The sequence below is a fragment of the Pleurodeles waltl genome, chromosome 8 (assembly GCF_031143425.1).
Source record: "Pleurodeles waltl isolate 20211129_DDA chromosome 8, aPleWal1.hap1.20221129, whole genome shotgun sequence".
Taxonomy (NCBI): domain Eukaryota; kingdom Metazoa; phylum Chordata; class Amphibia; order Caudata; family Salamandridae; genus Pleurodeles; species Pleurodeles waltl.
In genome coordinates this window covers 1,252,440,209-1,252,456,091 of record NC_090447.1, presented here as the reverse complement: position 1 = coordinate 1,252,456,091, position 15,883 = coordinate 1,252,440,209, and the positions used below count along the sequence as shown (strand labels likewise).

Below are 15,883 nucleotides of genomic sequence, written 5' to 3'. Positions count from 1 at the left end.
ATGCAAAGCAGCACAAGTTGCTGCCTTGAGTTACCCTGTATTACGAAAGCTTTGCATAGGTGGAGCATAGGCGTTCTCATGCACCCACCGATGCATTCTGCAGCACCCATAGAAAGAGGAAAATGCCTCAAATAAGATTTTTGTGCAGGAAGATGCGCCTTTCTCCACAAAAATGATCCACTCACACAGGGATGGCTGTGTTGGCCTTAGGCAGCACAGAGTACACCAATGAAGGGAGAGTGCAGAAATACGGCTTATCTTAGTATATAAGGTGCATTTCTGCTATCTCCCTATCATGCAATGCAATCTGCCCGGTGCTACATACCCACCACACATGCACTCATATGGAATGCCAGTGCAAAGGTTTGGGAGATCACTGAGAATCCCTGTTTGGGCCGTCTGAGATGATCTAGCTGGAGCCTCCATCACCCCCTTTTCTACTCATCGGAGCCTCCCTTTGATCTTGAGCTTTCCTTTGTTGATTGGTATATCCATTTGACATTTAGCCATTAACCATTTTTCCTGACTTCAGCCATCTGAGGTTCTCAAACCGTTCTTCACATACCACACTCACCTTCACCCATCATCTGCCAAGTTTCTGTCCCTATGCCCTTAGATCCACCCTCAGACTACTGTGCCAGCATCAGACCACATCTTCTACTCTCAGAAGGTAGTGTGAACCAGTTCCAGCTTTTTATTCACTTGACATGCTCTGATTGTTCAGTAAATACTTACCAGTCCTATATGTGGATGAAAGAAGTGGGGTTATCAGGGGTTGGCAGTATGATAAACATGAATAAGAACCAGTTACAAAAGGGCTCACAGGTGTACTTCTGCTCCTAGTCTTCTTCCTTCACTTCCAGGTCCTTCTGTGCCTTTAGGTGTTGGTCCTCCTCCTAGTTCGGTCTTTTTTTTCTCCTAGTCCACCTTTTCTGGGTTGGTTTGGTTGTCCTGATCCTCATTCTGGCCCTGGTCTAACTAGCTCTGGTCACCATGGTACTGGTTTCCTGAATCTGAGGGTCCTGGTTGTTGTCCTTCCTGACCCTTGTCTTCCTGGCACTGCTCTCGGCTGATCATTGTATTAGCCCTTCCTTTGTCTCCTGTTCTTGGTACTAATGATCCTCATCCTGATCCTACTGGTTTGCTGGTTCCTTATCCACCTAGCCCTGTTATCCTGTTTTCCTAATGATGGTACTCCTAGTTCTTCCTGGTTTAGGTCATCCTGATTCTTCCTGCCCTGGTATATGTCCTTGTGGTTCACCTGGTACTGCCTCCACTGGTCCTGGTATTATGTCCTCCTGGGATGGGTCTGGTCTTTGTGGTACTGCTCTGGTCCCTTTGGTCCTCATGGCTCTGATTGTCCTGGTTTCCCTGATTCTCAACAGCCTGGTCCTAATACCCAAGGTCCTAATCCTCCTGCTCCACTTGGAACTTAAGGTCCTGGTCCTTTGGTTCTGACCTCTCTGGTCCTCCTAGCCCTGTTCATGCTTATGCTAATCCTTCTAATCCACCTAACTGCCCCCCATCTGCTCCCTCGTCTTAATGGCCCTAGTCCACATACTCCTTACCTGACTAGTTCTCTGGGTTATCCTCCAACATGTCATGATACTCTTGGCCCTAGTCCTCCTGCTCATTGTCATCTTGGGCTAACTTGTCCACTTTATCCTGATTCTCCTTGTTCCAGTTCATTCTGTTTTTAGCTGTTCCTACCCACTCAGCTTGCTTATCATGACTCCTGTTATACTGGCCTTCCTTGTCTTGGTCCTCCTTTTCCTCCTCATCCTGGTCTTTCTTGTCCTGGTATACCGGGTCTTGATACTCTGGTCCTCTGTGAATTGAGCTTCCATTTCCCATTGTTTGTGGTCCCACTGGACCTCATTGCCCTGGTTCTCTTAGTGCTTGTCCTGTTGGCTCTGGTTGCCTGGCCATCTCCCCTTTATTCTTCAGGTCCTTTTCTCCTAGACACCCTCACTTTCTTTCTGGTTTGCCTGGCAAGGGTCTTCCTATTCCTGATCCTCACAGTTCATGTTCTTTTCCTTGTTTAGTACCCACTAGACTTGATCCTTTTGTTTCTGGTCCTCCTTGTTTACATCTTTGTATGCCTAATCCTTTTAATTCTGGACCTTCTGTCCATCCTGTTTTTTCAGCTACTTTCACCTAGCTTTTTCTTTTCTTTTCTGATCCTCTTAACTCTTATCCATTTAACCATGTCGTTCTGATCCTTCTCACCCTACTCATCCAGTTCCCAAAACATCAGTTTCTCGTCCTACTAGTCCCCTTGGTCTATCTGGCCTCTTGTATTCTGGTCTTCCTAGGCCTTGTCCTCTCAACTCCTATGTATCTGCTTTGGAGCACCTATGTTGTGCTGGCCCTGTGCCTCATGGCCCTTCTGACTCTGCCCTTTTGATCCTGGTTCTCTTTGCTTGGATCCTTCTGAGCCTTGTCATTTTGTTCATAGGCACCCATTTCTAGTCCCCCAGTCTTACTGACTCTGGCTGTTCTGGTCCTCCTGATCTTCCTCTCATTTGTCCCTCTACTTCCAGGTCCTGGTCTGTCTGCTCTGCTTAGTACAATAGTCATGGTCCCCCTGGCACGGCTAGGCCTATTCCTGGTCCTATTGGTGATGATACTTGTAATCACCCTTGCTCTGGTCCCTCTGGCTCTGCTTCTCCTGATATTCTTGGTACTGATCCCCTTATCTTCCTTGCTTATTCTGACCCCAGTCCTATTGGCCTAGATCTTGTCTTCCTGGAACTGGTCCTTATCCTCTTGACCCTGGTCTTCCTGCTGCTTCTCCTCATGCTGCTACACAAACTCATCATGGTCCTCCTTTAGCTAGTCCTCATGGGCCTGGCAATCCTGTTGCTCATCTTCCTGGTCATCTTGTTACTAGGCCTGTGGCCTGGAACTCCAGGACATGATCAGTCTGGTCCTGATGTCCCTGGTCCTGATCCTCCTGATCTTCCTTTTCCTTCTCACTCTGGTCCTCCTTGTACTCAAGGTCCTGATCCTTAATGCCTTGATCTTCCTGGTCCCTTTAGTCCTTCCTGGTCCTCTCAAAAATGTTCCTACTGCCTCTGCCTGCCTGTTTCCGGGTCTCAGCTACTTGGCACTCCTGGCAAAGGTCATGCTACTCTTGTTTTTCATAAACCTTGTTCTTCTCGCAATTCTGTGCCCATTGTCCCTGATCTTCTTGGTCTTCTTTCTGATAGTTTGGGTTCTCCTGGACCTATTTTTCCTGGGGCTGACACACCTGCTATCTTAGGGCCTGAGTTAGATCTTGACGATATTACTGCCAAGCCGCATTGGTGGCCGGCCCAAGAAGACCGGTAAGACGGCGGCGTTCCACCCGTCATATTTAGATGTAACAGTCCTACAGGCGATGTACTGGTGGTAGTTCACTGATGGCGGGAGACAGAGGCGGGAGTCAATGGATTTCATAAAATGGCAGCAGCTATGGAAGAGAGGTAAGTGAAACACACACAGTGTCCCATACCTATAGATGCACTCCCACAGTAAACAACACAACACATTTACACAATTACCCATTGCCAGTACGACATACCAAAACCCGTACATGCTGAAAACACACAGACACACATCCATGACACAACATACACACACCATTGACACTGCACCCACACAACAAACAGCATAACTACACACTAACATACACAAACACACTCACACACACCCACACCTCACCCAGCCAATCACATTGCATACACACAAACACATACTGACACACACATAACTCGCAGCACAACATGACAGGCACAAGTCAAGTTGTACTGCAGAATTGGATCAAATGACGGGGGGTGGGGCAGGTTGCGGGGGAATTTTTGGGCACCATTATTGAACTGGAAATCAGGACACTGAGGTATAGAATTTTTGTTTAAGTATTACTGAATGAAAGTGTATTTGTGTTATTGGTCCAATGATTTTATATCTTGCTCTGAAATCCTCCTGGAACTGGGACAGTCTGAGGATTGTTTGAGAGGAAAGAGCAACCCCTGGCCAAGGAAAAAACTCTTCTCGTCTTGGTTGAAAAGAAAAGGAGGTTTATATAAGGCCTAGGGTGAATGAGGACAAGAAAAAAAAGAAAAAAAAATGACAGGTACAAGTCCCCTGGCAATGTGTACACATAGACACAGTTGACAGGTGTGAACGTACCGTCATTGTGGTGCCAGCATCCATTTGGCAATGAATACTGGCACCATAATGACAGATATATAAGTGTGCAATACGTGTTGTGTACCAGTTTGCCCCACCCATGTCTGACCCACTTTTGTCCCCGAAATATGCATCTTACAGTGATTTATATAATTATTGTGAAATGTATATGTCTCCAGTGGCCCCCACCTCCCGCGTAGTGCTCACCCAACGTTCCCTGGCAATGTGGCATCCCTATATTGTAGTCCGTCGACAGGGTGGGGGCGTGTTTTCTCCGTGGGGTAGTGGCAGCGGCAATGCAGGTGTTGTCCAGTCATGTCCAGTCAAAGCCAGGGGGGAAAGCTGTAAAAAGGTGAGTTTTCACCTCTTTCTTTCCCACTCTACCAACTAAAGAGTGGAGGTCAGACCGCCATTTCTCCTTGGCGGTAAAGCACATCTAAATCTGCATGGCTGGAAGGCTGGCTGACGTCATGCTGGCATCCCCTTTTCCTTTTCCTGCCATCAACACAGCCTGTGCTTCTTGGCAGAGACAGCAGTTCGAATGCAGTCTTTCGCCTATCGGATCACCAATATCTGGATATGATGGGTGGACCTTTGCAGCAGTTCACCACTATCCATTCCACCTGGTCTACCAGATGCTTGTTGGCTTCTTACCTCAGATCTTCTTCACCCTGGTTCTGCTACTTGCAATGACTGCTTTGCCCCTAGTCCTCTTGCTCTAGTTTTTTGCATACACTTGGTACTGCTCTCCTTGGTCTTCTAATCCCTGTCCTGCTTATCCTCGTAACCTGGACATATTGGCTATTGCCCTTCATGTCCTGATCTTCTTAGTCCTCTTCAATCTGGTCCTGATCCTCCTGGCCGGCATTCTCCTGCTCCTTGCCCACATGGGCCTGCAATAGCTAGTCCTATCACAGATCATCCTAGCCTTTCCTAGTTCTGATGTTCCTTGAACTCCGGTTTATGCTAGCCTTAGAACTTCCTGGCCCTATACTTTCTGGTCCTGGTTTCTCCGGTCATCATTCCCATGTACTCCGGCCCCTAGTCGTTTCGATCCTGGGTCTCTTGGTTCACATGCTCCCGGTCATTATCATTTTCATCCCTCTCACCCTAGTTCTTATCAATCAGTCCTACAGATCCGGCTCCCCTCTATATCTAGATCCCTTATTTTCCTGTTACTAATCATTCTGATCTTGGTCACCTTGGTCCATGTAGTCCTGGTCTTAGTTCTGGTACTCCTTTGTCTGGCCCTCAAGTATCAGATCGTCTGAGGCTAATTCCACTAGCCTTGCTTTCCCTAGCTCTCCTAGTCCCTGGGCCTCCTGCCGATCCTACGCCTACTAGACCTCCTGGTTTGTCTATTCTGTCTTGTTCTTGCCCCTCTGTCATGCCCTCTTAGTAATGGTTCTATTGGGTGTGGTCTTCCTAATCATTCTGGCACTGGTCTTCCTAGTTCCTATGTTGTGGGTCACCCTGGTTCATGTAGTTCTTGTCACCCCGTTTAAGGATCCCCCTGGGTCTGACACTCCTGGGCATTCTGATCCTGGTCCCACTGAGCCTAGATTTTCCATCCTTTATAACACCCTGGTCATTCTAATCTAGGGTTTCTAGGTCCTGCTATCCCTAGTCCTTTCTAGTTGTGGTCTTTCTGGTCCTCTTGTTTTTGGTCCTTTGGTCTGCCTTGATCCAATATTTGTGGACTTAGCCATTCTGTCTCTTGTCCTTCTCGTCATTGGCCTCCTACTACTTGTCCTCTTCAGTCTGCCTACTTAGGTCTGCTACTCAGGGTTGCCCTCATTCCTCTGGTGCTGCTAGGTGTGCACAGGTCCTAACAGACCCCTTGTTGTTATGGTCCAGGGCCTTCTGTCCCTTCTACCTTTGGTCCTTCTGTTTCTTTTGGCCCTTGTCACTGAGTCCAGATCACCCACATCCTCCTGGCCCTCCTGATCCTTCTCAACATGGACCGGCACTGGTGCCCCAAGTGCTGTTTTTCATTGTCCTGTTCCTCGTTTTCTATTTGTTTCCTGGTGCCATCTGGCATTGGTAACCCTGGTCCTCCTTCAATCAATCAATCAATCAATAAATGTATAAAGCGCGCTATGTACCCGTTAGGGTTTCAAGGCGCTGAGGGGGGGGGGGGTGCAGCTGCTATCGGTCAAAGAGCCATGTCTTGAGGAGTCTCCTGAAGGTGAGGAGGTCCTGGGTCTGGCGCAGGGAGGTCGGGAGTGAGTTCCAGGTCTTGGCGGCGAGGTAGGAGAAGGATCTGCCGCCAGAGGTCTTGCGTTGGATTCGGGGAACGATGGCGAGGGAGAGGTTGGCCGAGCGGAGTTGGCGGGAGGGGACGTAGAAGTTGAGTCTGTTGTTCAGGTAGGCGGGTCCGGTGTTGTGTAGTGCTTTGTGCGCGTGGGTGAGAAGTTTAAAGGTGATCCTCTTGTCCACGGGGAGCCAGTGGAGGTCCTTTAGGTGGTGGGAGAGGTGGCATCGGCGGGGTATGTCGAGGATCAGGCGGGCGGGCGGATGCGTTCTGGATGCGTTGGAGTCGTTGGATGTCTTTTGCTGGGATGCCTGTGTAGAGTGCGTTGCCGTAGTCAAGTCTGCTACTGACGAGGGCTTGGGTCACCGTTTTTCTGGTTTCCGTCGGGATCCACTTGTAGATTCCCTGTAGGAAAGTACCATCTTGCCTGGCATGTTACCCCCATATTTCACTGTATATATGTTGTTTTAGTTGTATGTGTCACTGGGACCGTGTCAGTCAGGGCCCCAGTGCTCATAAGTGTGCCCTGTATGTGTTACCTGTGTTTTGACTAACTGTCTCACTGAGGCTCTGCTAATCAGAACCTCAGTGGTTATGCTCTCTCATTTCTTTCCAAATTGTCACTAACAGGCTAGTGACCAATTTTACCAATTTACATTGGCATACTGGAACACCCTTATAATTCCCTAGTATATGGTACTGAGGTACCCAGGGTATTGGGGTTCCAGGAGATCCTTATGGGCTGCAGCATTTCTTTTGCCACCCATAGGGAGCTCTGACAATTCTTACACAGGCCTGCCACTGCAGCCTGAGTGAAATAACGTCCACGTTATTTCACAGCCATTTTACACTGCACTTATAAGTCACCTATATGTCTAACCTTTACCTGGTAAAGGTTGGGTGCTAAGTTACTTAGTGTGTGGGCACCCTGGCACTAGCCAAGGTGCCCCCACATTGTTCAGGGCCAATTCCCCGGACTTTGTGAGTGCGGGGACACCATTACACGCGTGCACTACACATAGGTCACTACCTATCTGTAGCTTCACAATGGTAACTCCGAATATGGCCATGTAACATGTCTAAGATCATGGAATTGCCCCACCAATGCCATCTTGGTATTGGGGAGACAATCCCATGATTCCCGGGGTCTCTAGCACAGACCCGGGTACTGCCAAACTGCCTTTCCTGGGGTTTCACTGCAGCTGTTGCCAACCCCTCAGACAGGTTTCTGCCCTCCTGGGGTCCAGCCAGGATTGGCCCAGGAAGGCAGAACAAAGGACTTCCTCAGAGAGAGGGTGTTACACCCTCACCCTTTGGAATAAGGTGTCAGGGCTGGGGAGGAGTAGCCTCCCCCAGCCTCTGGAAATGCTTTGATGGGCACAGATGGTGCCCATCTCTGCATAAGCCAGTCTACACCGGTTCAGGGATCCCTCAGCCCTGCTCTGGCGCAAAACTGGACAAAGGAAAGGGGAGTGACCACTCCCCTGACCTGCACCTTCCCTGGGAGGTGCCCAGAGCTCCTCCAGTGTGCTCCAGACCTCTGCCATCTTGGAAACAGAGGTGCTGCTGGCACACTGGACTGCTCTGAGTGGCCAGGGCCAGCAGGTGACATCAGAGACTCCTTCTGATAGGCTCCTTCAGGTGTTGCTAGCCTATCCTCTCTCCTAGGTAGCCAAACCTCCTTTTCTGGCTATTTAGGGTCTCTGCTTTGGGGAATTCCTTAGATAACGAATGCAAGAGCTCATCAGAGTTCCTCTGCATCTCTCTCTTCACCTTGTGCCAAGGAATCGACTGCTGACCGCGCTGGAAGCCTGCAAAAATGCAACAAAGTAGCAAAGACGACTACTGCGACCTTGTAACGCTGATCCTGCCGCCTTCTCGACTGTTTTCCTGGTGGTGCATGCTGTGGGGGTAGTCTGCCTCCTCTCTGCACTAGAAGCTCAGAAGAAATCTCCTGTGGGTCGACGGAATCGTCCCCATGCAACCGCAGGCACCAAAGAACTGCATCACCAGTCCTCTGGGTCTCCTCTCAGAACGACGAGCGAGGTCCCTTAAACTCAGCAACTCTGTCCAAGTGACTCCCACAGTCCAGTGACTCTTCAGTCCAAGTTTGGTGGAGGTAAGTCCTTGCCTCCCCACGCCAGACTGCATTGCTGGGAACCGCGTGTTTTGCAGCTACTCCGGCTCCTGTGCACTCACCGAGGATTTCCTTCGTGCAAAGCCAAGCCTGGGTCCCCGGCACTCTAACCTGCATTGTACGACCTCCTGAGTTGTCCTCCGGCGGCGTGGGACTCTCTTGTGCAACTTTGGGTGAGCACTGATTCACTCCACTTTGTAGTGCCTGTTCCGGCACTTCTGCGGGTGCTGCTTGCTTCTGAGTGGGCTCCTTCTCTTGCTGGGCGCCCCCTCTGTCTCCTCACATAATTGGCGACATTCTGGTCCCTCCTGGGCCACAGCAGCATCCAAAAACCCTAACCGTGACCCTTGCAGCTAGCAAGGCTTGTTTGCGGTCTTTCTGCGGAAAAACACTTCTCTACGACTCTTCACGACGTGGGACATCCATCCTCCAAAGGGGAAGTTTCTAGCCCTTGTCGTTCATGCAGAATCCTCAGCTTCTACCATCCGGTGGCAGCTTCTTTGCATCCACAGCTGGCATTTCCTGGGCATCTGCCCACTCCCGACTTGATCGTGACTCTTGGACTTGGTCCCCTTGTTCCACAGCTACCCTCGTCAGGAAATCCATCGTTGTTGCATTGCTGGTGTTGTTGTTTCTGGCAGAATTCCCCTATCACGACTTCTGTGCTCTTTGGGGAACTAAGGTGCACTTTGCACCCACTTTTCAGGGTCTTGGGGTGAGGTATTTTTCTAACCCTCACTGTTTTCTTACAGTCCCAGCGACCCTCTACGAGGTCACATAGGTTTGGGGTCCATTTGTGGTTCACATTCCACTTCTAGAGTATATGGTTTGTGTTGCCCCTATCCCTATGTGCCCCCATTGCATTCTATTGTAACTATACATTGTTTGCACTGTTTTCTATTACTATTACTGCATATTTTGGTATTGTGTACATATATCTTGTGTATATTTGCTATCCTCATACTGAGGATACTCACTGAGATACTTTTGGCATATTGTCATAAAAATAAAGTACCTTGATTTTTAGTATATCTGTGTATTGTGTTTTCTTATGATATTGTGCATATGACACTAGTGGTACTGTAGGAGCTTCACTCGTCTCCTAGTTCAGCCTAAGCTGTTCTGCTAAGCTACCTTTTCTATCAGCCTAAGCTGCTAGACACCCCTCTACACTAATAAGGGATACCTGGGCCTGGTGCAAGGTGTAAGTACCCCTTGGTACTCACTACAAGCCAGTCCAGCCTCCTACACTCCCTAGGCCGGGTTCTTCCTGTCCTGGACCTTGTGGCTCTGGTCATTCTATCCCTCCTAGTGTTCCACCTTTAGGCCTTTATTCTCTATCTTTTCATACTCTTCCTTTTTTCCCAGCACCTCCTCCACAATGACTTTAATTAGGTACAGCCTCCAAGCCTGTAACACAGTTCTTTGTTTTTTTGGCTTCCAGATTTGTTTTTGTGAGACAGCATTGTCAAGTACAGAAATGAGGGCCCAGTAGAGACAGGACCTTGCCTACTTAAAACTCTGCTTAACATTTAACCATCAAAACTACCATTCCCAAGATGGATGGTGCAGGTGATCAAATGTCAGTACCTCAAGCTTGTCTCAAAGCACTGTGATTTTGGATGATTTGGTCAGCAGTGGGGTAATTAGACGCGTCCTTATTTAGTGACTTTTGTGGTTCAGTAGGACAAAGGATTGTGATCATTAATTGAGGTGGGTTCTCACCCCCTCAACAAATACTCCAATTTCTTACAAAAACCATATGAAGAATGTTAGTTAGTAAGCAGAACTATAACATTCAACGCTTGAATAAAAGGGATATACTTGAAAATATACATAATATGCTAAAGTACATTTTCCCACAACCGGTTGTTCACAATGTATGTAAATATAGACATTATTCGCAAATAGGTCCATTTAAACATTTGACATTAACCTAGAAAGGCACTGATGTACGCAATACAATTGAAACAATCATCCATACGGTGAACATTTGGAACTTTTGAACAGGCATAATTTATTTAATTCCTTAGGCGAATCACACAAAAAGAGCAATGGGGCTGAATCCATTGGCAGCTATTGATCTTTAAAAATATTGGGGTGTAATCTTCCAGTGAGTGTGCCTGACTTCTCAATGAGTTTGAGGGGGGCTTACCCAATCCCACTCTGACTCACTAACTCTCACTTGGTTTCAATCTGTCTCATTCTCACTCTGACTCACTCACATAGTCTCACTCATTCTCACTTGCTTTTATCTCAGTCTCACTTAATCAAATTAATTCTCACTCAGCCTCACTCTCAATCAATCTTTCTCTGACTCACCTATCACTCTACCTCACTCTGACTCTTCTAGTCTTATTCATTTTCACGTGTTTCCCCTTAGTTCCCCTCTTTCCGACTCACTCTGTTTCACTTATTCTCTGACTCACTCAGTCGCACTCATTCACTGACACACTCACTCTCATTCATTCTTTGACTCAGTCTCACTCATTCTCAGTCAATAAATCTTACTCTGATTCATTCGGTCTCATTGACTCACCTAGTCTCAGTCATTCTCACTAACTCCACTCAGTCCAGCCCATTCAGACTCATTCTGACCAAATCAGTCTTATTGATTCTAACTCTGTCTCACTCTTTCTGACTCACAAATACTGTCTTAAAAACAGTAATACTCACTTTCATGCTACCTTATAGTAACACTCACTGTCATTCTCCCTCACAGTAATACTCACTGCCATTCTCCCCACAGCAATACTCACTACCAATCTCCTTCACAGTTATACTTTTTTACCTCACAGTAACACTCACTGTCATTCTCCCTCACAGTTGCACACTCACTGCCATTCTCCCCACTTACTATCATTCATTCATACTCATGCTCACTCTTCCTATCACTCATTATTACTCGCTGACTTCCTCCATTGATTCTCTCACTTTCTCAGACACATGCACGCACACACTCGAAACTACCTAAGCACACGACGGGGACTGGTCCTCCTAACACGTCAGTCCTCATAAAGATAGTACTTGACTTTAACTGGCAGTGTTTGCCAACGCTATGAGGACCGAACTGGTCCTCACAAAGTGGGCTATACATTCCAACACCACTGCCACACAGACATACATACCCCCAATACCCACAAACACCAAATGCACATGCTGCCAATTACAGACACACTCTTACCCACAATCATAGCCAATTACCCTTATGCACAACACATAATATTAAAAAGCTTTAAACCTTTTTACTTACCTTGCTACAGGACCCATTTGGAAGATTGCTCCTTTCATCTTTCAATGCTGGGATATTAAACTGAATCCTCAAATCTGCGAAGCCACAGATTTGAGGTTTTAGTCTCTGATCTTTCACCGCACACTTTACCAACCCTGTGGTGAGGTGGGAAAGGTTGAGGTGACAGGCTGATTGGTGTGTAGTCATGGGCACTGCAGGGTTTAAGCCTTCAGTGCCCATGTCTAACTTGAGTTGGGGTGCCTGGCAAATCACAAATAAGGGAGTCACAGATGTGTGCTAGGCCTCCCTTGCCAGGGATGGAATTTCTCCAGCCCTGGTGATCTCTCTTTGAAGGCTGGCGCAGGAGGTTTTTTTGTTCACCTGCACCCACCATTAGACAGAGGCTATTTCTGGACCAAAGGAGGTCACCATTTTTATTACACCAAGAGTGAATAATAGCATACTATTCACTCTTGGTGTAATAAAAACAAGCGCACCAGAAAACAAGGGGATGTGGCCCCTCTGTCCACTAAGAGGAGCTGCCACTGGCTGAATCACATAATATTTATGGCTGGCTCTAATACATGTCCTTGGTGGTAAGTTGGGCAGTACTAGGTGCAAATACTTCATTAGTGCCTTATTGTGAAAGCAGATTTGTGGAGGTGGTAGTGTGTGACCAGAATGTTTGTGAATATATGTATGTTGCATTGTGTTTTGGTGATTATATGTTGTATTGTTTTGTGCTATTGTGTTTTTGTGGTGCTGTATTACTGCCTTTGGCTGGAAATGAAGCCCAATGAAACTGCAATGCACTGATTTGAAGCACATTAGTCAATAGGATACTGGTGTTAATTATCAGAGAATACTAAACCACTAGACAGTCAGTATATCATTTTTAAGACATCACACCATCAAAGAACTTAATAATGATTAATCCATTAATGTATTCATTAAATTCTTAACTAATTATGTTAATTAAAGAAATAACCTGCGAGTTGAGCCAACCCAGGATCCCAATCAAAATCTAATACAGCCATACATGGCACCTCCCTTCATCACTGCTGTAAGATCTTCTCCAGATATGTCAAACAATAAGAATTGTGAGTCGGTGAACTCAGTCACCAACCCGTTCTCAAACATCATGTGATCCACTGGTCAAAAGGAGTTTACTTTGACCTTGAACCTTTTGGAACCAGGGTTCACATGGGAATGCCCTGCCAATTTAACTTTGGGCTGAACTAACCCTCTGTGCATTCAGATCCACCCTAAAAGACCATAGATTAAGTCTTGAATATGTGTTCAGCTAAGACAGTTAAAGCACATTCAGTCAGTAGTAACAGCCATTTATTCTTCACATTTTCCACTTCTCCATGTAGGTCAAGTCCATTGCTAGCTATCTTGTGGTAATCTTTACATCCAGTTAAAGTATTTCAAATGGCATTCATAGTATCTTTCATTGGTTTTAACAGAATCATATTAGGTCCTCTGTCACAGTGCATCACCTTGTTTCTTGCCACCATTACTTTTGTGATGCAGAAGAAATGACACACTGAAGTGTCAAGAAAATCAATGAATGCTCTCACAAGAGATATCGACACACTGACTGTCGTTTGAGGATCATAGTCAGCGCTACTGGACACATTGCAAGTACTGTTTAGTATATTCTGTCTTCATATTGTGGTGCTATATTTGTCAGTGATATTCCACTTTAGGTGCTCAATGTAAGTTTACCTCTTGTGCATTGATAAAAAAATAATTTGCAGGGATGTTGGCTACAGAAAAGGTTTCATCAACAAGGCTAGTATTATTTTAATCACGCATGACACTAGTGATTCTACACTAATGGTGATACCCAGATCATGGGATCATCATGGAATACGCTTCTTGCCCCTTACCATAAACGTCTAGTTGAATCTCGCCATCGACATGTGGGTAATTCATCAGATGCCACTTTCTGACTCCTTCCTTTCTTCAGAGACTGCATGCGACATATAAGTCAGGAGCACATTCAATCATCCTAAATTAAAATTAAAATACAAATGTGTCTGGAGAGATGGATCTTCTTGTGCTTTTGTAGACAGCTCTGCTTCAGTACCTCAATATTGGCTGTCTGCTTTTTTTTTCATGCTTGCCCTCAGATAGTGTGTTACTTTCTAGTAATAACTATAACATCTTGTTTATGCTAACTTCATGAAAAATAATATCACCAACTAGGTTTCTACCAGCATTTTCTTCATCAGCAGTAATATCAGTGGCTAGGTTTCTTCCTGCATCTTCCTGTGCTATTCCAATTAGCAAAGCTGGGTCACTGTTATTACTGGATGTGACCATCCCTTTTTGGGATCTATTATAAGCTCAAAAAACCCATCCTAAATATGTCTGCTGGTGATCCTGCTACACCTGTCAAAGATATTTACACATTTTTCAGTATCAGCACAGGAAACATCTCCCTTGAAATTAAAGTTTATCTAATTCTAGGTTCACGCTGCTAGACACACTGGTTAAGGACTGAGCTGTAATAGTAGTATTAATGTCAACATTAGCAGTTCCTACAGCTTGTTCCTTGAGTAGTTGAAATCCTTTCCTTAGCAGTAAAATCTGTGAAACTGTCTTGATATAAAAGCATGAGCACTGCCCTATGATCTATCTCTTTGTGGTGAGTGCCAGATGCTGACACATGTTCCCAAGTATGGTAGTGCATGCCAGTTTTTGCCTTTCTTCAGTTTTCTCTTCAGACTAGCCTCTGTGTCAGAATGAAGGGATATAGGCAAGGTCCCATTCAGTGATATGGGCAAGACAATGATTGGAGGTGATTCTGGTTGCCACTGTAGATGGAGTCAGGCTCACAAGGGAGCAAGATGAGCCAAAGTATCTGCTGGTGTTCAAACATTTGTTGCTGTCTGACCCAGTCAATCATAATATTCTGGTTGACTGGATAGGTACTGTCAGACTGGCCAGACTTTCCCTCAACTATCCTAGGGCTCTTCTGAGTCAATAAAGGAGTTGAGTATCATCAGGATAGGAAAGCACCTTCAAGCTGAATGCCCAATTCATGTTAAATATTGGGCAGAGTGCTCACACTTGTGACACACTGCAGCTCTTATGTTATTATTTGGAGTGAAACATGGGGAGCGAGATCTGGGACCTATGCCTCCCACTTTAGGAGTTTGCTTTGTTAAAAAAAGGTTAGTATGCAACTTCCTGAAGGATAGCAGCCAAACTTTCAGTGCCTTCCACAGAGCTGCAGTGAATGCACAGGGATCACCTCCAGGTTGGAGGTGAACTCAAAATATGGTGGTCTTCTGTCCATTACTGTGGTGGATGTAATGTCTTCAGCCTCCCTGATAATCTCACAACTAATGATATTCATGACCAATGTTATGCAGTGCTTTATGGTGGAAATTAAGCTTGAGGGGAATATGGGTACAAGGCACAAATAGAAATCCTCATGAATAACTACCTTACTGAATTAAGTTGCAATATGTTTTGCCGAACATCACTATCATATTATGCAACAAGCAGAATACTTACAAGGCAGGGACATAATTATGCAAACAGTAATCATGTTTTATTTTTCAGCTTTCTTCGTGGGAATGAAATCACGTCTTTGGCAGAGAAAACATTTTCCTCATTAAGAAACTTAGCAGAATTGTAAGCATTTTAATATAAAATTGTTTTTCACAAAGTTGTTTTTTAAACACAGCAAATATTCTGTTTTATTGCAAATATGTATTATGGTTAATCAGAATTCAGCAAAGTATGCACTTTACATGATACGTTGCACCAAATTTGTCTATATTACATGGACTTTAATAGTACTTTTAGCCATCAAGATGGCGAAATCAAACTTGTCTCTTCTCAACACATACATGATCCCTCTAGCCATCATCATCAGCTCTCACAACATCAACGTCCTCTCCTATCTCGATGAATGCAACTCATTCTCTCCCTCATGGACAAGTCACCCAGTATCCAGATTAATGCATGCATGACTGAAATCACCCAGTAAATGAAGACCAACTACCTAAAGTTGAACACAGACACAACTGCAATCATGATCTTTGGGAAGACCACTTCACTGAGGGAC

The 15,883-nt window shown here is 45.8% G+C and overlaps 1 protein-coding gene across 3 annotated transcripts in view; it reads left to right on the top strand.

Annotated features, from left to right (window-relative positions):
* Positions 1 to 15,883, top strand: part of RXFP2 (relaxin family peptide receptor 2) — a 932,621-nt gene that overhangs the window by 768,673 nt on the left and 148,065 nt on the right. For all 3 annotated transcript variants that reach the window (XM_069205573.1, XM_069205574.1, XM_069205572.1), the window contains one exon: positions 15,376 to 15,447. In XM_069205573.1, the coding sequence (XP_069061674.1) occupies positions 15,376 to 15,447 (72 nt within the window). The remainder of the gene's footprint in view (positions 1 to 15,375; positions 15,448 to 15,883) is intronic.